The sequence below is a fragment of the Podarcis pityusensis genome (genome assembly GCF_964106645.2).
Source record: "Podarcis pityusensis genome assembly, chromosome: 6".
Classification (NCBI taxonomy): Eukaryota; Metazoa; Chordata; class Lepidosauria; order Squamata; family Lacertidae; genus Podarcis; species Podarcis pityusensis.
The window spans coordinates 40,365,817-40,392,339 of record NC_138030.1 but is presented as its reverse complement, the minus strand read 5'-3'; the positions used below and the strand labels follow the sequence as shown (position 1 = coordinate 40,392,339).

General features: G+C 43.6%; 2 protein-coding genes across 2 annotated transcripts in view; one reads left to right on the top strand and one right to left on the bottom strand.

The window, feature by feature from the left end:
• Positions 1-1,283, top strand: part of MFSD4A (major facilitator superfamily domain containing 4A) — a 44,372-nt gene extending 43,089 nt beyond the window's left edge. Inside the window, exon 10 of the mRNA XM_081009086.1 lies at positions 64-1,283. Coding sequence (XP_080865212.1) covers positions 64-128 — 65 coding nt within the window. The 3' untranslated portion in view covers positions 129-1,283. The remainder of the gene's footprint in view (positions 1-63) is intronic.
• A 1,552-nt stretch (positions 1,284-2,835) lies between these two features.
• Positions 2,836-24,612, bottom strand: ELK4 (ETS transcription factor ELK4). Its single transcript, XM_081009103.1, has 6 exons — positions 24,391-24,612; positions 16,703-16,918; positions 14,151-15,032; positions 13,067-13,183; positions 6,036-11,254; positions 2,836-5,932 (listed from the first exon to the last, which is right to left on the bottom strand). The coding sequence occupies exons 2-5, from the start codon at positions 16,907-16,909 to the stop codon at positions 11,156-11,158; spliced, it is 1,305 nt and encodes a 434-aa protein (XP_080865229.1). The 5' UTR covers positions 16,910-16,918; positions 24,391-24,612; the 3' UTR covers positions 2,836-5,932; positions 6,036-11,155.
• Between the last annotated feature and the right edge of the window lie 1,911 nt (positions 24,613-26,523).

Below are 26,523 nucleotides of genomic sequence, written 5' to 3'. Positions count from 1 at the left end.
TCAAAGCTCACCCACCGGCTGTTTCGTTTCTGAATGGCTGCTGAGAGGAATCTTGTTTTGCAGATCTGGATCTGTCACCGGACAAGCCGCCACCATCAATGGAAGAACCTGGACTTTATCAGAGCTAAAGGAAGCCGTGAGTTTGTATTTGGATCAAGCACACCGTCACACCAACCAAAAGAAAGATTTGCTCTTACCGTCTGGTTTAAAACTACCTGGATTTTCTATTCTCAGACTTGTCGGTTCCAACTCATTCACATCAGCCAGTCGGTCCGTCACTAGAGAAGAATCACTGTAGCAAGAATGAAGACTAGAAGGGCTGGAATCTTGACATGTGAAAGTTTAACTCCTCTGGTAACCTCCCATATCCCTTCAGGAACACAGGCAGTGAAAGGTGTATTCCTGTCACTTTAGAACCTTGGGGGTGGCGGGAGGCTTCCTAAAGTTCATTCACTGCAAACCAAGAGGCAGCTGTAGATATTTCTAATTTGATCAAGTTGCAAAACGTTTGCTGCAGCATTATGAACTCTATTCACTGATGCTGTACAACAGGCATCCAGAATTTTATTTTATTTTTTAAAAAATACTGCATCACCCAGGTTGAAGTATTCAAGTTTTGTGCATCTCCAGATGGGATTTCACATGGCGGAAATGCCAGGGCAGTGGGAAAGGTACAGTGAAACTAATGGTGGGTTGAGTTCAGTAGAACCAGAATATACTGACGGTTCACAATTAGTAGAGTAGAAGGAACAGGAGAGCTGTAGGCTACTTCTGTTGATGGGACAGCTTTACCCATGAAGTATGAAAATTTTGAAGTACATGAAGCCAAACATCAAGTCTCTTCCATTTGTGCAATATAATGAGGTGCCTTCCGGAAGCAGAACTTGAGAGGTACTGAATATTAAGAAGGCAGCCATGTTCTTGACTGTTCTAAAGAGAGAAGGTATTGGGATAGTTCAAAACTTAGCTTTAGCAAACTTGAGCTGGCTTTGTTGCAATTTCTGTCCCACAGATAGATATACATGTGTGTGTATATATAAAGGAATGTTTAATGTGATTGCTCTTGTCGCATGAACTCGTGGAGTAACTAAGATGGGACCCAGCAACTTCACTCAAGTAGCTATTTCCCCCTAGAGGCTTGTTGCACTGCTCATTTCAAAATTGTGCATTATACTGAATTTTTCTGTTGTCATTTGACTTCAATTGCTATGTTGCATGGGTATGCGCCCTCATCTTTGATTTCCATGTTGTCCAATCCTTAAAATATACCCGCCTTGATTACAGAGCTTGTGTCATCTTGTGCTCTAAGTTTATATATGTGTGTTGGACCACAGCCTTTTCCAGTGGACTCCCTACAGCAACTGCTCCCTAGGATTCTTGGACAAGGCGGCAGAACCAGGTAGACCTCAATCCGATTAAGCAAAACGTTGTATTTCTCATGTGAACCTGAGCAACAATATAATTTGTCTTTAACAGAATGTTAGCATTGCAAGAATATTGAGTTCTCATGCTGGTTTACAGCAAGCCATGGTTTACCAGGTGTGGGTGAAACAGCAAAATATCATTTGCCATAAACCAGAAGTGGGGACTTAATTTCATTCCACTGTGCACATGAAGAACATGCTTGAGCAAAAATTACACCTGCTTGTTTATGGCAAACCATGCTTTGCTGTTGCATCTGATAGCAACCATTGTGTTAACAGCAGGAGTAAAAGTTGCATTCCTGATTTGGCTTATTTTGAGGTTACACCTCACATGCAATTAATCCATACCTACTTCATTACTTATTTAACAAGCATAGACACTTTACATGTACTGCAGCATCACTGTTCATCCCAGTAGCTAGCAGCCTTTATAGAAAGTTAATTCTTTAGTGTCCCTTTCAAGTGTAGAGAAAAAGACAAACAAGCATAATTTTACAATTATTCTACTAAATAGGTATAGCTTCTGTAACTGAAAAGGTGTATGAACTACGTAAGTATACGTTTTAATCTCAATTTTGAAAAAATATTGCTGTAATAGCTAAAAATAACTACAAAAACAACACATGTGCCTGCTCAGGAAATATCAGTTAGAAAACTGGAACCTTGATAAATTCTCTTGAACTGTTTCAGATGCACCACGGGTGCAAGGCAAGAGACATGAATGCAGAAAGTCTGAATGAGTTAAAGCTTTAAGGTATTGGGCTCTAAGAGAAAGGAATCTTTTGGGGGGAGTAATTTAATTCAAGCAGAAAACTGTCGTAAACTGGCACTGAACGGCTGTATACACATCCCTTTAAAGCACCCCAAAATCCTAGGCACTGTGGTTTACCCCTCAAACTACAGTTTCCATTATTATTTGGGGGAGGTGTTTTAAATGTATGGTTTGTAAATAGCCTTGGTCTCCTAAATTTGCTTCTCCAGTCTGATTTCCTTGCTATTCATGTTCTTCAAACCACAAATGGGTTAACAGTCTCAGATACTTCAAATGCCAGAAAGCAAGAAAGTAAGTAGAGGTTCAGTCTGTTTCTTCCAAAGCAGGTTTCTCAAATTGTACCACGATGCCACCAATCTATTTTTGCTTACAGCGCTACAGCTGTGGCTGAGAAACCTAGAACAGTACTTAGCAATGAATAGGCATCATTTGAATACATTCAGATCTTTGAGAATGGTACCATCACTACTGATAGAGAAGAGGCACATCTACATTTATATATTACACGGTTCAGACAATGCTTGGTGATTACACTGCTGCTACCTCTATTTCAAGAATGCAGAGTGAGATGGCTATTATAACTGCACTGCAGTGACAACTTCTTTCCACTGCAGAAGAGTAACACTCCAAATAATGACATTTGTTAAAAAATATTTATTTAAAAAAATACAATTATTTTGCAAGTCTGGTTGCACATATTAACATGATTTGCTACACTGTTTAAAGCCATCTTGCATTATTATACAAAACATATCCCTCTGTCAGTTCTTAAACAAAATAAGCAATGCTTCCTCCAAACTTTACTTTTTTAAAAAAAAGATTACCCTAAACCTTTTTTGCACAAAAGTCTAAGCAATAGAAAATAGTCACCTGATTTTGCAGCAAAGACCTTCATTATGTTTGGATGTGCAACAGCCAATATATACCGACTTTTAATAGCAAACCAATCCACAAAAATGGCATCACTGTACAGTTTCTTGAAGACTTTTAAGACTAGCTTTTGACCGAGAATTATACTCCTGTAATAAAATTGTTTCTTAAGAGGCAGATTTTTCTTCCTTTTCTAACCAACCTGTTAACATTTTGAAGGCCTCCCTCATATCTTACCCAGAGGTGCTTATATAGTCAAAACAATAACACTGAGAACATACTTAGAACTTTGGCTATTATGCAATTGCATTACATATCAGCAATATTTTACAGAATGGCAGTAACATACCGGATATATATCAAATGGTACAGATTTTCAGTTTTTAAAAAAAAAACAATGGGAACAAAACATCAACAACCTACTCTCCCCCAGCTAAATTCACTTATTTTCCAAATAAATCCTGTTTAGCCAGCCAAACCTTCCACACATGGAGGTTCATATATTGAATCCATTCTAAGATGCACCAACACAGTCCCTTCCATGTTTGAGACTGCATGCATATTGCAGAACACACATGCAGCCCAAGGTCCTCTGTACTAGAATGAGTACTTGCCTGGTAGAAGCTAGAGCCAATTTTATTTTCTCTACAACCAGCCGCACAAAGGCCTTGGGAGAAGAACGGGGACTTGATTCCCAAAGGGAGCTAAAATAAGAAGGCCCTTTCCCTTCTGTAAACCTGCTCTGTTACTTCTTGTAAGTAACAATAACCTGAGGACCTAGCGTAATCCACTGCCAGTGCTCTGCCCTGCATTGGTCAGCTTGGGGGATAACCAATTGGAGCCCTTAAGTTGAAGACTCAAGACAGTTCTACTTTTGATGCCAGAACTGAGCAAAAGCAGAGACTTTGCTCTAGGAACAGCAGTCATTTAGAAAGGGGGGGGGGAGAGAGAAATCAGCAGTGCATGAGCTTATAAGTAAAATGGCAATTGCAGGAACATGCTCTGCCATCTTAAAACAGGTGTAACCCAAACAAAAAGAGATGGAAGGCTCAGATCTGAAAAGTAATGTCCCAGAGCCCCCACTTGAAACTCATCAGGAGCCTCCAAACGTGCTCCTCCTGCCACAAAATGGTGCCTATAAAATGCACTAGGACCAGGAGTCCTCAAGCCTTTTCAGACATAGCATTACCTCAAACATGCATTTGGAAACCGATCCCCTTGGGTGGCATCCAATGAAGTAATTGTTTGTGCAAGGACTTCCAGTTGTGCTACAGAACTTCTCCTCTGATGCCCCCTAAATCTGTTTGGGGGTTCCCCCAAGTCCTCTGAGAGGTAAGGGAGAGGAAGCTCCATGGCACTAACAGAACTAATTCGATGGATACCGTCCTTAATTTTTACCATATATTTGTATAGTGGTAGAGGTGCTGCTGCAGCCAGCTTCAGATCAAGTCTCCCATCATGGTAATGACTCTCAACCCACCAACTGAAAACCAATGCACTAGATAGTGTCCTGCTGAACAATATAACACAACACAACGGCCAATAACAATGGCACTAAACACTATTTATAGACTAATACAAATAATCAGAAATTACAACCAAAGTCTCTAAATCTTCTTCACCCGTCGCAGTAGAATAATTCAAAAGTTCAATACACAGTGATACCTTGGGTTACATACGCTTCAGGTTACAGACTCCACTAACCCAGAAATAGTGCTTCAGGTTAAGAACTTTGCTTCAGGATGGGAACAGAAATCGTGCTCCGGCGGCGCGGCAGCCCCATTAGCTAAAGTGGTGCTTCAAGTTAAGAACAGTTTCAGGTTAAGAACAGACCTCCGGAACGAATTAAGTACTTAACCTGCGGTACCACTGTATACGTAACCTGTCACCAAATATCACCGGAACAGAGTTTCCGGATAACCAATCTGTTTCGTTCAATGCTTCATCAGCCAAGACAGTACCACATGAGCACTGATCCAGAGCATATTTTCTACAGCGTTTATATTTGCTTACATGTAAGATTGGCTTGTTGAGAAATTGAACTGCATCCTTCTCATATTAATTCTTACAAGTCTGGCTGATGAAGAATTGATCAAGATTGGCTGATGAAGCATTGAACAAAACAGATTGGTTATCCGGAAACTCTGTTCCGCTGATATTTGGCGACAGATTATGTATATATCAAACTTTTGAATTATTCCACCGTGACTGGTGAAGAAGATTTAGAGACTTTGGTTGTAATTTCTGATCATTTGTATTAGTCTGTAAATAGTGTTTAGTGCCATTGTTATTGGCCATCGTGTTGTGTTATATTGTTCAGCTTGTCTATATTGCGACACAGGGGTGTGTTTACAGACAAGACAGTGTCCTGACAGAAAGACAGAACACTGAAGCATTTTGGAGTCCTGGAATTTATGTAAAGTCATCGGCTCCTTCACAATATTAATTCAGGCTTTTTTCATTTGCCAAGTATTTCATGCTAGAGCACTATGTTCTAGCTTCTCTCATTAGCTCCCAAGCCTCTACCTTTTGCGTATTCTTAGATACACATGAGCATACTATTTACGAATACAAATACAGAGGGGGGGAAATGCATGAATTATGCTACTGTACCCACACTGTGACGTACATAAGGCATCTGGTAACACTGCTATAAAAAATACAAACACTATTTTAAAAATACTTTAGAACAAGACTTTTCTATACAAGTTTGAAAGAGTAGATAAAAAACAAACAAAAAACTTCTAGGATGTAGCATTTAAAAGTGGTGCAACTGAACAGCAAGACCAAAGGTCAACGCCAAGCCACAATTTCAAAACATTTCCCCAAAGAAATCTCACCACTCAAGAAGGACCAGCTAGAAAACCTGTGCATTCAACTCACTACTTGCTCCTCTGATTACACAAGCCACAATTTCAAAACATTTCCCCAAAGAAATCTCACCACTCAAGAAGGACCAGCTAGAAAACCTGTGCATTCAACTCACTACTTGCTCCTCTGATTACACAAAGCTTCCCAAAGAGAGACTTTCTAAAGACTCCCACATGGGAAAAGAAAAGCTTCCAGTTATTAATACAGTGCTCCACTTACGTTACGGAGCTCACGGTGACAAGATGTTCTGATGGCCGATGGCTTTAAAGCGGGGATCGAATCAATTCATGAAACAGAGGGAGGGTCTTCTCCTTTCAGGGAAAAGCTGTCACCAAATATCAGTTGTTAGAAGCAACACTAAGTTCCTGCTTTTGGACTTTCTGCAGTACCCATTTAGCTATGCAGGGGGAGATAAGATGTTGGATTATATAGACCTTTTAGCAGGATTCAGCAGGATTTTGGCTACTCACTGATCTTCTGTGAGAAGCTCTGAGACCAAAATGGTTAGCCAGCCCTGATCATTTCTGCATAATTCCTATTGTGGCACTGCCTAGCCCTGAATTAAAGGGAAGAAAGCATTAATATATATATCAAAGCAGATACTGGCCCATTTTGGATGCTGAGTTTGCAGCTTGCTTAAACCACTGTTCAGTAGCTGGGGAACAAATGACAAAACTGTGTGCTCCGGCCACAGCACGCTGCTATGTCAAAAATGGGGAATTGTGGTTTAATGTTGATTTACTAGCCAGGATATTAAACTAGAGCTTGAAGATGGTTTAAGATCGGGGTGAACATTCAGTTCCCCATTTGGGATGCAACAGCTAAACGTCGCTTTATTAAACCAAGAAGCAAGCAGTGAAATAGTCAAGCTGCTCGATTCCACCCACTAAGCTATGGTTTAGCAAGCTGGGAATTAGTACTGTTTAAGATTATTAGTAACTTTACCCAAGCATCTCCAAGCAACTACCAAATACGATACACAACATGTGAAAAGCAAAATAAAGCAACGCACAATACAAGGTAATCAAATAATATCCATCCATCTTTTAAGATAGGTCTAACCACTACAGTCCCTGTGAAGGAGGGGGGGGGAGAAGATGTGTATCCAAATCAGGCCACAACCCATTAATTGTACTTCAGTTTCACTTTGCAAATGACTGTGTTAAATACTCTCCTCTACCTTGAGCCTTTTAAGGACCACATCACACTTTTCTCCAGGGCCACAGACATCAGCCTAATGCTTTCTCCACAAGAAATAAAGGCTGCACACATTGGCAAGATTAGGAGCTGTTGTGTTCAGCAGCACTAGATTAGGTCATTCCCTTGTGGCTTACTGATACTATTTATGTTGCTGTTAACAGCTGTGGAGAATTTAAAGTTCTCTGGCATTTCTTAGAATCACAGAATTTAAGGTCTTCTAGTCCAACCCCATGCAATGCAGGAATCTCAATATAGAATCAAAGATAATAATGGGTTCGTTGCGCCCTCTCGCAATCTGTTTCAACCTCAACTACTGTAAAACTTGGTGTGATGAGTGTGAATGGCGGCTGAAATCCAATACACGTACTTGGGGGAACTGACACAAAGTAAGAGAAGGAAGTCCTTTTTGCTTACTTAGAACTTGAAAAACAACATTTAGTTTCTTGGGCATCCCTTAATCACTCTTTCTGTTTTAAAAACAAACAACAGCCCTCTTGCTACAATACAAAGATGTGCTGTGTGAACAAGTGCTTACATGCAATTAGATACTTCAAAAGGCAATAAAACAGTTGGCAACAATATAACTCTAGCAGATACAATGAATGATTTAGGCTACCCCAAAGACTGCCAAAACTGAGCGAATGAGGTAAAGAGCAATCAGACACCAATTCATGCCAACATAGTATGCAGAATACAAATCAGGATTGCTCTTCTCTCCCAAATAACTCCCAAATAAGAAACAGTTAACTCCCTTAACTCAGTGACACACCTGGTTATTTTCTTTTCCGCATACATACACACACACACACACACATACAAATATTCAGCATTTAAAGTTAGATCAGACTCTAACTTAAGTTTGCACACAGCTGAAAGCATAAGAAAAACTTCTTCTGTAAATTAAAATGTTTTCAACACATCCAAAAAAAACTAAAAGAGAACATGCATGAAAGTAAAAAAAAAAACCTGTCCAACCTTGGAACTGGCTGAAACACAAATACAAAATATCTATATTAGCTGGTTATCTCTTTTGAAACCTTGCAGCACTGAATCCCAATTCTACTAGCACTTGGATCACTGACAGAATAGAGGTGCACCAATTCCACCCTTCAAAGGGGGCACTGGGGTGGAGGGAGGGTGCTGTAGCATAGTGGCTAAAAGCACGAGACAGTTGTTCGCTGTAAGCCCTCCAACAACCTGCCATGTCAAGGATGAAGCAGAGAGCTAGTCAACACCAAGTAGAAAAGCAAAGCCTCTACAAAATGAAGCCACGGAGCTCTATCAAATCACTCGAAGAGCAATAGGTGTATGTATACCTCAGCCCAGTATAACAAGCCAGCTTACAACAGTGTGCCTTTTTGAGACTGATGGGGCTAGATTGTGAAACCTGGGTAAACAAAACTGCTACCAAGATGGCCCAACTTTGGTTCACTTACATGTTCTTAAATATACATACGGCACAGGTGCACCATATACCACACAAGAAATATTTGAAGATACCCTGCCTGTTTCCTTTGGTGATGGGAGAAAGAAGACAAAAGAACAAATAGTTTGATTGCATTCCTTTAGTGCTCAAGAAGAAATGTAAAGCAAAACAAAACCTCGCTCTGACTTCTCTCCTACCCCCAATACATATGCCAAAAGCAGCCAGCCTAGATTGGCTGCTATTAAAAAGTGCTGTCATTACTTTAGCTCATGAGGCAGAATACAAACCCCCTGTGCAAACTCGGGAACGCAGGTTGCCTTCTCTCACTTACTACTTGCAGCAATTTTTCTGCATGTCTGCATTAAACAGAATATATGGAAATATTGCACATTCAATTTAGGCACAACAGACATGGACCTTTCAAATGACTTAGCTGATCATGTCTGGAAAATGAATGACAGCAATGCACCTTCAGTAACAGACAAGAACACACCTTCTGCTGTCTCTTTGGGTTCTAAGCTATATTACACCATTCCTTTCCTCTTACCAGAAGTGGTTTTGGAAGGGCAGTCCCAAGAAATTAACTTCTGACTGTTCTTGTGAATGGTGCATCGCAAACTCTATGGGAGAAGGAGAAATTTAGTTTATGTATTTCAGTGGGCGTGGGGGGGGACCAGCCAATGTCTTCTCCTTTAGCATGGTACTCAGCCCTAGGGGACTCTCATACGTAGGTACATATTTTGAAATTAACAGAGATTTTGCAGAAGAGCCTGGATGACTGTGCTCAAGTCCCCTGCTGATCTTAAAGAATGGGATGGATGCAAAGCACAGCATTTCAAGCTTCTCTCAAATCCAGTAGGTTTAATCTTGCACTGGAGGTGCCATTTCAAATAGTTGCTTGCTTTTCACACTCTCTGCTTCTGCAGACTACTAAAAGTCATCATTAAAATTGTGGTGGGAAATTGCATTTAGTCCTTAATAAGTAGCTGGTAAACAATTCCCAATTAAAAAAAAAAAAAGCAAAACCCTGCCAAAAACCATTCCTGGTATTTATCTTACCTTTCCATCAAATAGCTATGTGACGCTACAGGTCTTGTGGTACTTTTGGGACTTTGGCCCAAATCTAGAAGATAAGGGTAGCACTTATGCAGAAATACTATGCCTCTCAATGAATCTCTTTCTATGGAGAGATAACAACTAATGCTGTAAACATCTATCCAGGTTCCCATCATACTTTCACTTTCCAGTCATATAAGCCAGACCGCCTCATCAGGAAGCCAGCATAACATGACCACCAAATTACCTCTAAACTATCCTCATAGTGGAGACATCCAAGAACAGTTCAAGTATGGTTTAACCACTCCCTTGCCGCAAGATTAAGTGCAGTCTGAAAGCAGCTTTTAGCTCTTTCAGGCTATAAAGCAGCCCACACCACCTTGCCCTTTCCCACTCACACCCTCCTCATCAACAGGAACACTTTCAAATAACCACATATTATTTCTACTTTTAGGAGCATCAACATGCTCAAACTTTAAATCCGAGTGAGAGTGTGGCCAAAAAGAAAAGTGGATCACCCAGAGGTATCAGGGGCCAAAAGCAGCACTGACTGTTCTTTGGCTACCTTATTTGTTAAAAGGGGACAGGGGAGAATAAAATAATAGAATACAAGCAAACATTCACTGCTCAAATGTCAGATCTACATACGACCTTATCAAGCATCAAGACAACACCACACACAGCATATCAGATATACGGTTACCCCAATGCCACAAAACATCAGTCGCCAAGATCTGCAATTAGAATGGTGTGCTTCTTTAAATATCAGGGTTTTGTTTTTTAAACCTACCAAGCAACATCAGACGTAAAACATCCAAATATTTCTAAAGACCAAAACGATTCATTCATTCCATGTGCTATGCATTTCTCTGGAGATGAATCAACAATTTTGGCTAAAGGATACACAGCTAGATCTTCTCTATTTACAGGCAACACCCTTAAAATTTTGCCCAGTTCTTCTATATCACTATAAAATGCTCCTGAAAAGTTTCCTCTTACAAAGAGATAATATATTTTCGTACAGCATTCCTGCATTACTAATAGAGAAATTATCAACCCTAAAGCAAGCCTTAAAAAAAAACAAAAAAAAAAAACATTTTCCAAGTATTTCTTAGAATGCCAGCTTCCAATGGAGATTAATATTTTGATAGGTTATACAAGAAGCAAAGGGGCAAAAGGTTACCAGTCAAAAAGGAAAGTTGTGACTGGTATCAGCTGCTGCAGAGTCAATCATTGCATTCCACCCACCTCAAGAAAAATCGCTTTACCAAGAGAAGCCTTCTTAAATCAGAAGAACCAGGTGAGAAAAGTGATCTTGGAGAACAGTCTCCAATTAAGGCGTTTCCATAAAAATTCCCTTATGTCTTGAAAGGAATTTTTTAAAAGGCATTTAAACCGGGAATAGGAAAAAAAACCCAAGCCTGTTCATATTGTCTCTGTGGAATTGCAAACCCCATATTGAAAACCAGATTTCATCATTTTGATGAAACCTCTTTATCCTGATTTCCACCTGTCCTTTTCCCAGAAGGCCATAACCTATGTCTTCTGCAAATCTGGGGAGAAAGGCCCAGGAGTGGAGGGCCCGTCCATTCCAGACATCGTAAATGGTCCATGAGTACTCAGCACCGATGGAAACTGAAAAACAGAAACAGATACCAAGATTGCACCAGTGTAAAAAGTTTTCTGTGCACTAGCATTTATCTTTTCCACTGATAGCTGGTGTGTTGAGACTATTCATTTCAGCAGAATAATTAACAATTTAACATTACCATTTCTAAGAAGCTCGTCTGTTCATACTTGCCTTTTCAGTTCACTACTCACACTGTAAAATGATCTTACAGAAACGAACCAGGGGAGCAAAGCCACCAAAGATGACGTGGCGACAAATGCCTCCATTTTTCTAACCTGGTACTATAACAGTTTGTCACTAGAGGGCGTTTTCACTGGGCCACTTTTGACTACAGTAACTGAGATAAAAGGCTATCCTGGGTTGAATTCTTTTACTCCAAAATGCTTGTGAGATTGTTCTTTTTTTATTCTGCCCATTAACAGATCAACTGGAAAACCTTTTTAAAAAGCAGCTTTGGACAGCTGTTCTTAGCTCCTGCCAGCACATAATATATAAATGCCACTTCAAGCTTCAAAGTTTGCTGTAAATTACGTTGAGTATTCTCTCTCTCTCTCTCTATGTATATATATATATCTCATACGCATACCTGAACCTGCATATCACAACTTGGTTCTTTCATCTCAGCATCCATATAGAAGAACTGAGTAATTTACTTACGCCATTTTGATGTACACCGCGTCACACAAATTAAAGATACAAGCTGTACCTTAATTTTTCTGAAAGGCTTGAATAATAGTGAAAAATTGTACACCACCCTTCATCCAAAGATCACAGGGCGGTTACAACAACAAAAATTACTCTTATGTACAGTGGTACCTCGGGTTACATATGCTTCAGGTTACAGACTCCGCTAACCCAGAAATAGTACCTCGGGTCAAGAACTTTGCTTCAGGATGAGAACAGAAATTGTGCTCCGGCAGCGCAGCAGCAGCAGGAGGCCCCATTAGCTAAAGTGGTGCTTCAGTTTCAGGTTAAGAATGGACCTCCGGAAAGAATTAAGTACTTAACCTGAGGTACCACTGTACACAACATAACAACATACTCAATGTGTTCCTATTCAATCACTAAACGCTATCCTTCACCTGGAATCGGGTGTGGTACTCAAAGCGAACCATTATTTGCTCATCTTACCATTGGATTATCCCCAATGACAAAACTATGCTTACTCTTCGGGATTAACACACGGTCTCCACTGTGCTCATGTTCCATGTTTCATTAAGGATTTTCCATTAAAAGAACAAAGCTAAAAAGAACATATTAAAATAACATTTTCCAGTCCAGTGTGCTTAAACTGGAAGGCTTCCAGAACTAAGGGTACTACAAAGTCTGGATTACATGGACTATTGTTAGCACTCACCCTCCAAGTCAGAATTGGAAAAGCATGCTTTTTTAAAATTCTGATTTGCAGAGCAAGTGTTAACCACAGTTTTCTGATTCACTGTCACAGCATCTAAAGTCAGCAGTAAGCTGCAAAGTGAAAGTGAAACTGTGCAGAAGAGGAGGGAGCGCAGGAGCCCGTGGCATGTTTCTCAAATGGAGAACCATCTGAATTGAGATGAACTTCTAAATGAACCTATAAGAAGAGGAGATATTTCTATTTTTGCAAATCTCACTGGCTCTTTTACATAAGTCATCCACTGGTGGAGTAAGGGGGGTGCGGTGGGTGCTGCCCGCCCCTGCTGTCATCCCTGAAGGGGGGGTGACATCGCCCCCCGCCCCCCTGGGATGCTTACCCCGCCCCCGGGTACACAGCACATGTGGCACTCCGAGTGCCAGAGCAGCTAGCTCCACCTCTGAAGTCATCCACTGGAACTTACCTGGAAAAGGGTGTTAGCACCTTGCAATCTTGCTGGGCTGAGAGGGGCAACTGGACTGAGAGTGCTCCAGAAATGGATACTGGAGAGCAAGGGGCTTGGGGTCAGCAAAATAGGCGTCTGTGAGACATACAAAACAATGTCACAACACCAGTTTAATATATGAATTTAACATAAGAAACTATTGAACACCTGAACTTCCATTACCAGCAGTATAACTAGCAAGCATTTAACACTTCCAAGCCACCGAGGTCACCTGGGCTTAGAATCATCGAACTGTAGAGTTGGAAGGGATCCTGAGGATCATCTATGCCAACCCCCTGCAATGCAGGAATGTGCAGCATATGGGGATCAAACTTGAAACCTTGGCATTATCAGCACCACGCTCCAAGGAAGCCAAGGCAGTTGTTTCAGCATCAGCTGACGGCACCAGACACCCAAAACAGCAGGTGATCAAGTTTGGAAAGTCAATACTTCAGTTTAATAGCTTTTGGTGAATGTGTGCAAATCTACAATTGAACATGAGCTAGATAGAACAGATTCAAGCAAAGATGGCCACTTTTAACAGTGATCTGAACTAATTTCTGACATCTAAGCTTTGTTCATGCTGTACTCACACAGCTAGTATTTAAAAAAAACAAAACCATGCACCTAAACCTTGCTGTATACTTTCTCTCTTTGAAATTAAGCTAGCACAGACACACTGCAAAAAGAGCATTACATTTGCATTGGCTTTTCATGTATCCAAACATGAAAAATCAGCTTAGGAAGTTTGGATCTCTCAAATGATTTTCATCCCACCCTTGCCAAAAATTTCCAGAAACTTGAGGCATTCTGAACTGACTCTATGCTCTACCTCCATCATGTAAAGATCAGTGCATGTTACACTAAACACACCTTGGTCTGGTTGGCTATGTACCTGATCACAGGCAACAGGTTAGATTTCCATCCAGCTTTGAAAAATCCCTGTCTGTTCACTCAAAACCTTTAGAAAAGTTAGCACACCTCTTCTGAAGAGGTCATCTCTCTGCCATGCTTCCTGCACACATACAGGATTTGGTTCAGAAGTAACGGAAGACAGGATTACCTGTGAAAAAAGTGCTGGTGTAAGAGAAGCAGTAGGGAGAGAAGGGCTTAGTATCCCCAGCGGACTTGGGTCACTGCCAGTAATGACCAGAGTGGGAGCAATTTCCAGCCCTTTAGGCTTTCTAGTTCGGCTATGACGAAACTCCTTTTCTAGCATGGAAGAACCCTGCTCTTTGAACTCGAAGACTTGGTTCTGAGAATGTTCCAGCTGCTGGCACGACACAGGCTCAGGATCTGTGTCTATAGCCAGATCAGAACTTAAAGGTGGCAAAGGAGACCTGGGAGGAACCTGGAGAGGAGGAGAAACGGAGGCTGCAGGAGGCGTAGGGGTGAAATTGGTGGTCAAGCATGGCAAGGATGTGGACGTCTCAGCTTTCGGTGTTACCAGGGACTCCAAAGCCTGGAGACTCTCATCTGAGCCAGAAGGGAGAGTGGAAGCAGCTGACAGAGTAGAGGGCGGCTGAGCAGTAGAGGCGAGGGGGGAGATCGAAAGCTTTTTGGAGGACACGGTCACAAATTTTATGACCGATGGTGTCAGTTCCTGAGGACCTTTCTTCTCCACCGGTTTCTCAGTCGGGTTCTCCATATTGATTGGCTTAAAGAGTTTTACACAAGAGGAAGAGTTCAGGGAGTTCAAAGTGAATGAAGAATATAGGCCTGAGTGGATGTAATCATTGCGGCTGGAGGACTTTGCACAGGGCTGAGACTTCTCCTTCCCACAGTTCTCCACGTCCTTTGCAGCATTGCTAACGTCTATCAAGCCCGTCTGAGACTCGGCATCACCCTCAATCCTGCCAACCACTAAGGGGTCCATATTCAAAATCTCTGGGTAAGACACAAACTTGTAAACAAACTTCTGGCCATTCACTTTTTTGATGATGTTCTGTGGAAACATCAAACAATAAGAAGGCGTCAGGCACTCCTCTCATTTGAATTCTTGCTTCGGAGCCTCAACCCAAGGACGCCCCACTTCAATAAGAAAATTACTTACATTTGAGGACAAGCTTAGTTAAATAGTTATTATGTGTTAGATCCAGGCTAAGTTGCTAACACTTAATCAGCAACGACCAAGCCCCATTGATTTTAATGGAAACGAAGTACAACTAGCTTAGCCTGGATTCTGCCTACATTTATATCCCACCCTTCCATTTAGAAACTCAGAGTGGCTTAAGGGGGTGGGGGAGTCCTAGGTACTGTTCATCCCTGCAGTTATCAGGGCACACCCACAGTTAGCTTCAACAAGGCTACAGCATTGGCTGAATCCAGAACATTCACTGATCATGGAAAGTTTTGCCATTTCTCTCCTGTCTGGCCACCCACACACTAAAAAGCCCATCCGCAATGTGCATTAAATCATAATGGCCCTGAACTTATGTCACACGTAATGGGCCCAGACTCAGTCTACTACCTACACATTTTATGGCCTTGATTTAAAAGGCAAGGAAGCTTAAGCCCAAATACTGAAGATGGGCACTGTGTTTGCATCTGTGGGCGCACTGTGTTACAGCACCAAGGTTAAGTACTCAAATGAGAGAAGATTTATGTAACTTTTATGTAGCTGATGGGAAATAAGCAGCTGACATTCAGCAGAACAGCATGAACTGCAGCCACTTCAATGCCTCTAAGCCGTATTCAGCAACACTTATTTCCTTCTGTACTTACTGAAGTACTGAATTGTAAGTTTAATGAGCAAGCCAATGTTATCTCAACTTTAAGTTCTAATCTGCAGGCCTCCGGAACTTCTTATGCCATGTACCCACACAAGGACAGTTTGCAAAATAAGATCATATGAAAATATCCCTCTTCCTTGTTCATGAGTAGCACTGAATAGGCTCCTTCTGGGGGGGAAGGAATGCACTTGCACAGGAGGTGGGGTAGCTTCCTATGTTGTTCACTATTCTGGAAAAGGCAATGCATATATATGTGTGAAGTAAAAGGGTGGGGGAGATTAAAGTCTACTTGAATTCACACTTAAAACAAAATATTTTAGGACAGTGCCAAATACAAAATGGCATCACAGGAGTATAGCAAGTTGTAATTACTTTGTGGTTTTAGGGCTTTCATTTCCCTGAAATTTGTACTCATTTTTGGCAGCCTGACAGGTGATTTTCTTGGAAAGCCTCACTTAAACGTCTAAGACACTTAATAACTCTTTAGAAGTAGTTCAGGGCCTGAAAAGCTAAACTCTCAGCCACAGAAAACAGCTCTCATGATACCCAAGCTTGTACAGTGGTACCTCGGGTTACATACGCTTCAGGTTACAGACTCCGCTAACCCAGAAATAGTGCTTCAGGTTAAGACCTTTGCTTCAGGATGAGAACAGAAATCGTGCTCCGGCGGGGCGGCAGCAGCAGGAGGCCTCATTAGCTAAAGTGGTGCTTCAGGTTAAGAACAGTTTCAGGTTAAGAACAGACCTCCAGAACGAATTAAGTACTTAACCCAAGGTGCCACTGTATAGCATTGCATTACCCTTGGAAAACAGAAAAGCTCATTAGGCTGAGGCAGAAGGAAAGGAGGGTTACACATCTGATACAAACTAAATGCTGGAGTTACCTTCACATAGTAATATCTGAGAGCACGACTGAGTTTGTCGTAGTTCATACTGGGCTTGTTTTTACGGATCCCCCAGAGGCGGGCCACCTCTTCTGCCTGCAGCAGCTTGAACTCTCCGTCATTGGAGGTCCAGCAGATGACATCCTTGTTCCGAGGCTCCTGGAGGAGTTGTAAAAGGAACTGCCACAACGTGATCGCACTGTCCATAGCAGTGAGCTGAAATGCAGAAGAAGAGAAGCTGAGAAGATTCTCACAGGGGTCATGCACAATGCTTGGGGGGGTGGGCACATGCACATCTCTCCTAAAATAAATGATATGTTTGCAATAATCAGTACTGCCAGAGGAGAAACACGAGTTACCAACAAAAACAAAAGACAAAAGTTTAGGAGGGCCACATTCTCTACACTGGGACTATTTAGAGTCTCATTTAGTTAAATCAAAACAGTTTGGAGAGCCACACTAACTCATTACATTTATCTATGAAAAGTCCCTCCATAAGTCTAGCTTTGCTCATCAGAAACTGTGCCAGTGCAGCAGCCAGATCAGACTCTTTGCAGAACGTTCAAAACAAAAATAGCACAAACAGCACACACAAAGCGAAACAGCCACAATTACAATTTACATTTTTTTCTCTTAAAAAAATGCATTACTACTGATACTGGAGGGGCAAAGGGTGTCGTCTTGTTCAAGGAGTGGCCACCATGTTGCTTTTAATTTTAGCACTCAAATTCTACTTCTGAATGAAATCTGAGTTATAAAATATAACACATTAGAGAAGGGATAGTCAGTGTGGTGCCCTCCAGATGCTGTTGATCTCCATCTCTCATCAACCTCTCCTAGCACGGCTAATAGTCAGGGATAAAGGGAGCTGTAATCAAACAACATTGGCCAGCTCTGGATTAGAGAATGAAAGGAGCCCAGGCCAATTTTCATATTATGCAAACAAATATACCCTTCATAAGCAACCACCAATCCTGGCTCTCTGATGAATGTTCAAGTAAATCTACACATTTGCAAACATGTGTTGGGTCATATTCACATATTACCACCTTACATGTACACCTGAAAAACTGTAGTGTCTGAACAGACAGAAACCTGCTACCACATCCCTGTTCAAAGAAGGAGAGATGGGCAGCCAGGCTACCCGCTGGTGCAGGCACCTTGCAAGTTCTAGCTTTAATATTATATTGTCCTCCAAACTCCTACAACTGAAAAAAGCAGGAGAGGTACCCAGTTAGATATACAGCACACTGAAATAAAGAGGTTCTTCAGTGGTGGAAATATTCATCTCACCTAGCTCTTATTTCACCTGAGTGAAATTCACCATTGGCAAACAGTGTGCAAAGTCCAGTCTAATGGGGGCTATCTTTTCCTCTCACACAGGCCAAAGCGAGATGTAGACACAGCAGAGGCTGTAGCAGCAGGACTTACTGGAAGGTCACTATGAGGATGGAGCTGAAGTCTTGGCCCACCACTATCCTCAAGGTCCTTTCACTAAACTAAGTGCTGAGATATACAAACTGCCAGTTGCAGGGCAGGTGGTGCAAATTGATACCCAGAATAACTTTGGTAGCATGTACATATTACAGAATCAACACAAAAAGTAAGAAATAATTCTGTAGAAGAAACTCTTCGGCATATTCAAAGGAGATGATGGAATGTAGTTGGCTCTATAAAAGGATTCGCAGGACAATCTAGCATGACAAAACAGGGTTAAACATTCCTAATTAAACTTTGCCTTGGGGCAGGTACTTCTCCCTGCTCCCCCTTTAGGTAGAGTCTGTCATTCCGTCTGTTTTTAATGGGACCTTGCCAAGGAAAGGAGTCATTTAAAGAACTCAAGACACGCACTACACAGATATGCAACACTAGCAGACTATACTGTTAAAAGAACAGGCCTGTGTTGAGTCTTTTAATCTGTTTCTTGCTGGATATTCAGAAGCAGCAGATCACAACCCCCCCTCAACTCCACTTCTGACTAGAACCAACAGGATTACCGTATTTTTCGGACTATAGGACGCACCGGCCCATAGGACGCACCTAGTTTTCAGGGGGGGAAATCAAGGAAAAAAATATGATTTTTCCCCCCCCGCAGCTCTGGGAGCAGCGGACAGGCTGCACGCAGCCTGTCCGCTACTCCAAGACCTTCTCCCTGCTTTTGCGGGAGGTGGCGGAATTCCCCCACCTCCCGCAAAAGCCCACAGGAGCCCCGCGCGACTCCTGCGGGCTTTTCGACCAGGAGGGAGAAGGGACTGAAACGGCCAGTCAGTCCCTTCTCCCTCCTCGGGGAAAAGCCCCCAAGAGCCGCTCGCTCTTTAAAGGGTGCGCGGCTCCTGCAGGCTTTTCTAGGAGGTGGGGGAATTCCCCCCCTCGTAGAAAAGCCAGCAGAAGCCGTGGAGCCCCTTTAAAGAGCACGAGGCTTTTGCGGGCTTTTGCGGGAGGTGGGGGAATTCCCCCATCTCCCCCAAAAGCCCGCAGGAGGGAGAAGGGACTGACTCGGCCAGTCAGTCCCTTCTCCCTCCTTGGGGAAAAGCCCCCAAGAGCCGCTTGCTCTTTAAAGGGTGTGCGGCTCCTGCGGGCTTTTCTAGGAGGTGGGGGAATTCCCCCACCTCCTAGAAAAGCCGCGGAGCCCCTTTAAAGAGCGCGCGGCTTTTGCCTGCTTTTGCGGGAGGTGGGGGAATTCCCCCATCTCCCGCAAAAGCCCAAAGGAGGGTTGGAGAGTAGCGGGAGGGCGTCGCGCGCCTTCCCGCTGCCCCCCATCCTCTGGGGCTGGCGATGGGGGAAGCGCTGCTTTCCCCACCGCCAGCCTCGAAGCCGGGTTGGAGGGTAGCGGCAAGGCGTCGCGCGCCTTCCCGCTGCCCCCCATCCTCTGGGGCTGGCGATGGGGGAAGCGCTGCTTTCCCCACCGCCAGCCTCGAAGCCGGGTTGGAGGGTAGCAGCAAGGCGTCGCGCACCTTCCCGCTGCCCCCCATCCTCTGGGGCTGGCGATGGGGGAAGCGCTGCTTTCCCCACCGCCAGCCTCGAAGCCGGGTTGGAGGGTAGCGGCAAGGCGTCGCGCGCCTTCTCGCTGCCCCCCATCCTCTGGGGCTGGCGATGGGGGAAGCGCTGCTTTCCCCCACCGCCAGCCTCAAAGAGCAGACTCTCCTGGCTTCAGCGGAAGCAACGCGAAGCCTCCGGAGCGCAGGCTTCGGAGGCTTCGCATTGCTATCGCTGAAGCCGAGGAGTCTGCATTCGCTCCATAGGACACACACACATTTCCCCTTCATTTTTGGAGGGGAAAAAGTGCGTCCTATGGTCCGAAAAATACGGTATCTGCCTCAAGACACAACCAGGTAAGATAACTGAGGAAACCCCAGTTTTACATGCAAAGGATCAACTCTGTCACTTTGCACTAATCCAGCTAAGAAACTATGATTTGGTGTTTACTTTTCAGTATAGAAGCCACCTTTCTAAGGAACTGCTTACCATTTTGCTTCTGTTCAGGCATTTTGCTAGCAAATAATGATGTCATATAGGTAAAAAAACAACCTATAGTTATGCCACTATCCTATAGCTAGGACAAAAATACACATGCATCCTCACTACAGAGATGGGTGGGAACTTTGTGCACTAGTACACTTTCCTTTTCATCCCTCAACAACTCTGATTCTACTCCAGCACAGCTGCAAAGGTATTCTTACTTACTAGTCCTATTAGTTGCTTGTTACTTAAAAGGTCTCCAGGTGGTTTACATTGAAAACGGAAGCATAAATTCAACTAAGTTGTTGCATATGCCATGGAACAAGGTCTGCTCATGCAACTAAACTTTCCTCCCCTCACACACACCCCACCAGCTCTGGAGGGTTAGGGGGCATGGAGGTCCTATTATGCAAGCATACCCCAGTCAGAGCTACGTTCAATTCCACCCCACATTACAATGACATTTTCCTTCAACACCTGGTGCCAAAAGGATGTCAGTATGGGCTTACTTCAAATGGTGCCTGCACATTTTGCTTCATGGCTTTCATTCTGCAAGGTTTAGAGTCTAGGTCCCCTGCTGGGGACAAATACAGCAGCAGCTCCTGTATCCCACCCCCTTTGATGGCTCTGTCCTTGAATATGCCAAAACTATTCTCCCTGGGTGGCCCCATTTCAATGCCATCTTTTTTTGGCACAGAGCCATTCACTTTGTTATTATAGGGGGGAATATTTATAAATGCATCCTTATTGTAGTTCAGATATTTTTGTTTTAAGAAAATGCTGTGATCTCAGTAAGCATTTCCGGGGAGGAAATCAAAGTTCACAGGAGAAAGGGTAGGCTTGCAGAGCTGATTACAAATAACTACCATAACCTTACAGAGATCAAAGTCCTGAACAGAACTGCAAGATTTCAATGCTTTTAGCAGTTGCTTTCATTTTCCAAGTTCCTGGCTTGTATATGCGCGCACGCACACACACCAGACTTCACACCACAAAAATGAAGCCCAAGGATTTTCATACAAATAACTCAGACACTGACAGAGCATCCCATCTCACTGATTGCTTTCAGAAGCATTTCTAAGGGATCTTGCACACTCAATGAAAAGAGTTACAGATGGGTAGCCGTGTTGGTCTGCCATAGTCGAAGTAAAAAAATTCCTTCCTGTAGATACAGGAAGGAAATTCCTTCCTGTATCTGAAGAAGTGTGCATGCACACGAAAGCTTATACCAAGAACTAAGTTAGTTGGTCTTTAAGGTGCTACAGGAAGGAATTTTTTTACTTCGTCAATGAAAAGAGTTCTTAATATACTTTTTGCAACTTTTTCCAATGGAAGAGAGGTAGAAAGATCCCCATAATAAGCAAATTCAAGTGTTTGCAGCAGTTTGCAAACATGAACCCCTCTGCCAGTTTAAGTTTTCAAAAATATACATTTGTTTATTTTTCTAGTTTGCTCCTACCAACCACAAAAACATCCCGCTATGTCTCCCTGCTCCAGTTCCTGCCCACAACTGCTGTCCCATCTCTTGGCCAGGTTAGCAGCAGCAAACCAAACACAACACAAAGCAGGGCAGCTGGGTATAAAGCAAGCAAAGAGGAGCAAGGGGTACAGTGGTACCTCAGGTTACATACGCTTCAGGTTACATACGCTTCAGGTTGCAGACTCCGCTAACCCAGAAATAGTGCTTCAGGTTAAGAACTTTGCTTCACGATGAGAACAGAAATCGTGTTCCAGCAGAGCAGCGGCAGCAGGAGGCCCCATTAGCTAAAGTAGTGCTTCAGGTTAAGAACAGTTTCAGGTTAAGAACGGACCTCCAGAACGAATTAAGTACTTAACCCGAGGTACCACTGTATTTTGCCACAATGGCAATAAGAAGAAAGTGACAATGGATGAGGGCCACATGCAATGAAGCAAATGGGGATACTTAAGGAAAGATAGGACTCCCTTAGAACAGAAGCAGAATAGTTGCTGCAGGAGTAGATTAAAGTAAACTTAAAGGGAACAAGAATGTGAGGAAATACTAACAGATTCTGAAAATCTGAATGGGGCAGAAAAGAGTAAGCATGTTGTGTAAGAGGGGGGAAATTAGGAAGGGGTCCAGAAAAAAGTAGCAATCTATGGGCTGAATGGATTTTACTATGGGGCAGTGGGAAGAAAAGACAATAGAGATTACAGGACACCAGGAGAGTCAAATGGTAACAGAGGGACATGTCTGGGATGCATAACTCAGATCACATAACACAGATCAATTATTATCTCTTCTAATTGGTTTTAGGAACCACAGGATTGTTATAGAAAAAGGTAATAGGCCAGAGTTTACCCATATATCCAAGTGCCTTGTTTATAGGTAAACAATGCTAATTTGTGTTAACGACTGGAAACCAGAAGCATACCCTAGTTATCTGCGTAAGGTTGTGAGTTTAGCCATGAATTTCATTGCTGAGCAGGAGAAATGGCAAGGCGATATGAAGGCAGACCATGGGAGACTATGGAGTGTATGGCATATATGTGTGTGGCGACATGATGCCACTGTCGTGGCAAGACCAAACACAGAAGTGATTTATTTATTTTTATTTTTTACTGGGGGGGGGGGGAGCTGATACAGCTCCTTGCCAAGCCCTAAGTATGCCTCTGCTAGAAACACAGAACTAGGCTTAGGGTATAATTCAACCCCCACTGCCCACACTGGGGTATGTGTGTGTGTTTGGATTGCATCACTCCACTGGTACAGAGCTCCTTTTCCCCTCGCAGCAGCTGGTATGGGTGACAGGGCTATGGATGCAGAGGTGTCTCTGCCACACTGTGCAACTGCCAGGCCACAGTTCAGATTCTTTTGCCAGTCAATGTGATCTTGTATAATGGCAGGCTCTGCAGGGGTGATTAACCTGTATTTGGCCTACAACTCACATCATTTGTGACCACTGGCCACACACGCTGGAGCTGATAGGAGTCCAACAGCTTCTGATAAGCCACAGGTTAGCCACCTTGATACAAGTCCAGATCATATTCCCATTAGGAATTTCAACTAACAAATTATTTTTAAAGTCACAACCTCTTGAAACATGCAAAAAGAGAAGCTAAAGTGAGCACAGACTCTTTTTTAAAGAGGTGTTTGTTCACATGAGCATTACAAGAGAAGGGCTTATTCTTTCCACTCCCAAACTGTAAGTTACAGAGTGTATTTTAGGAAGGACATAACTCTCGGATAGCTGTGTATGACATCCTGTTGTTATGACACACACAACCAGTATAGAAGCTGTGTCCTCCTGAATAAACCCTGCAGAAATACCCAACACAGTTTACTCACATTCATGCAAATGCAGCCTCGGGTAACAAGAAACTGACTGTCATAAGTGCTAGAAACCAGAAGAAACAGACAACACAAAATAGGGAGACATGAACTCCAGGAAAGCCATGATGAAAGATTCTGAAAAGCGATGCAGCTGGGAAGATAACAACATATTTGAGGAACCACATCTTAAGATTTCTGCAGAAACCAGAAGACAAAACTGAGATTAAATTCCATAGGCTGGGTCTGTAGTTAAGCCCCAAAGGGATGCAGGACAATGTATAAACATCAGTTATAAAGAAAAACTAATGGGCTTCTGCCAATATTTCAGCTGCTCGGGCCAGGAAGGCATTTCCGAATTATTGCTTAGCCAGAACTCTCACACCCATTCCCTCCTTCCTTCACCTGTAAAAAAAATGGCAGTAGTTTGGGCAGGGCTGCTTGAAAGAAGCCAGCGAGATAACACGCTGTAGAGAAGCCTATGCACCAGCAAGTGGAACTAATGTAACTGGCAGCAAATGCTGACCAATTTGATTTTACTATTTACAGAAGCGAGTAGGTACAACACAGCCAACTCTGTGAGTAGAGTTGAGAGAAGGAATGGGAAGAAACCCATAAAGCAGCTGCAACAGAGAACGGGGGAAACTGGTTAGCAGCCCCACATGGAACCACAAGGGCGGGCGATGCGGGGGTGAGCTTAATCTTGTACGAAAGCCCTAGCTTAGCCCCTGGATTAATAACAAGGCGGTTCCCCTGAGCATGGGCAGAGAGCACTTCTGCCAGCCTTCGAGGACGCAGCCGTCCGTCCCACCTAGGGAAGCAGAGGCCACCGCGCGGGCTGAGCGTCTTCCAGGGCGATCCTGGCCGGGCCGGGGGTGTGGCGCCGGGGCCCGGGGCGGGACGGAGGTCGACGGGGAAGGGGTCCCGGCCCGGCACTCACCTAGGCGGAGCCCGCCCGCCCGCGCCAAGCGGTCCCCGTGCGGCGGCAGGTGCTGAGCCCCCTGCCGAGTCCCTGCCTTTCATGGCCGGGAGTCCCCGCGGAGACTCCGAGTGCGAGTCCCCATCCCTTCGCGGCCGACGCGGAAGCAGCGAGCCGCGTCGCGAAAGGGGGCTGACGGGGCAGCAGCTTCACTCCGTAGCAGGCGGACTCCGCGGTCTCATTACGGCCGCCGTACCCACCACTTCCGCCCCTCCACCCTCCCGGGAAAGGGAGGTATGGAGCTTGCGGGCCAAGCCAATCGTATGGAGGCGCAGTCGGAGGGTGGGCCAATGAAAACGCTCGGCCCGCCTCCCGCCCGCAGGGCACTGTGGGGATTGGAGTTTTTTCCCCTTCTAATAAGTGGTTGCTGGCTGCCTCTACAGGCCAGAGAGAGAGAGAGAGAGAGAGAGAGAGAGAGAGAGAGAGAGAGAGAGAGAGGAGGAGGAGGAGGAGTGGTGTATGCTTGTGTTTTGTCATTTTGTAATATTTATTGCATGGACTCGAAGCAAGTGGCCAAGGGCGCCCGTGGAGGCACGCCCACTTTCTTGTCGATAATCTATTTAGTTTGTTTCTATTCACGTTTAATGCCACGATCATTTTGCAGAGCTTTAAAGCGATAAATCCACAGACCAAAACCCATACGAAGCATAGGAGCCAGCTCCTGGGGGCCGAGGTACCTTTGCACACACACTATTTGAGGGGCCAGCCCCCTCCCCTCCCAGGTTGTTGGGCATTCCATTCAAATAGTGTCTTGTGATCAATTATGTGGGAGAAGGGCTTACCTGTCCCCCCCCCCATTATTATTTTTTTAAGTTGGCACCCGGGATAGAGGCCAGTTGTTTCTAGGCCAGAGGATGTGATTGCAGGATGGATATGTAATAATTTAAGAGGAGAGGTGGTGTTCTGCCAATTGTCTGATGTTAGAGAACAAGCAGGAGATAACTTTCAATAGGGAAAAAGGCAAGGATTCAGAGACAAAGGGGCATGGGTGGCTATACTCTTTCTAAAGTAAAATTCATGTTCTGAACAAACTTTGCCCCCCACTTGCCGCAGTAAAAGCTGCCCTGTGGACACTTTGCCAAAGTCTGTGGCTGCAATAAAACACTGAAACCTGTGGTGTTTTTCAATTTATTTTTCTCAATTTATTTCATTGGTTTACAGATGATGATGTGCCTTCCTCAAAGGCAGAGGTAGGATGAGTAGAGAGAGAACATTGGGTGTCTTGCTGTAAAACTAGAAAGATTGATTCTGCTATATTGGATTATATAGCACAAGTGTCCATAAAGGCAACCCTTTATTTCAAGTAGCTAAAGTGAAAATTCTAAGAGTTACAGAGATTGCACAAAGTAGGCAAAGAGTAACTTGTTTCACAATTATTTGGTAACCCTGCTCACAATAAAGATAAAAGGCACAAGATGCAGCCATGAAAAGCCACTTTTTTGAACTCTCCTCTGGGCTTGCTTTGCTTAGCACTTTAACCTCTAGGTGCAATCTAGATGAAGTCAGATGAGACACAATTCAGATGAGGCTACATGCTGTTGGAGCTGTTTCATGTTTCGCACACTAGAGCATCTGCCACTGTGTGCCAGTTTTTGCTGCAGGAAACACCGTAAACTATAAAGGAAAGGCACACAGCATCGGCATACATGCAGTGGGAATGCTCTGGAAGTTAAAATTATGGTTAGACTCCTGGTACATGCCAATTGTGCATTTACAAGCTTGCCTTCTTCACACTTTTCTGCTACAAACACCAGTGTGTAAGCACATAAAGAGCCTGAATTATATGTTGCTATGTTTGCATCCTACCCTTCTTCCAAGGAATTGAAAGTGCTAGGCATGGTGATTTTATCCCCACAACAACCCTAGGAGGCAAGCATACAGGAAGAGAAAGTGGCTGGCCCACAGTCAGAGTTAGGTTCATAGCAGAATAGGAATTTTAACACAGGTCCAACTAATATCACTTAAGCTGTGCTTAAGGATTTATTTATTTAGCTTTGGCTTCGCTGACTGGAAACAGCCGAATGAAAGCACGCGGATAACCAAGTAGCCCCATGTCATTCAGTGAAGCAGGCTAAATAAATAAATACTTAAGTA

Excerpts from the sequence above, each read along its gene's own strand:
- ELK4 (XM_081009103.1), bottom strand. The coding sequence starts at position 16,909 with ATGGACAGTGCGATCACGTTGTGGCAGTTCCTTTTACAACTCCTCCAG. Across the intron at positions 15,033-16,702 it reads TCAGATATTACTATGTGAAG|AACATCATCAAAAAAGTGAA; the intron begins GTAACTCCAGCA and ends ATGTTTCCACAG. Across the intron at positions 13,184-14,150 it reads CACCAGCACTTTTTTCACAG|ACGCCTATTTTGCTGACCCC; the intron begins GTAATCCTGTCT and ends TATGTCTCACAG.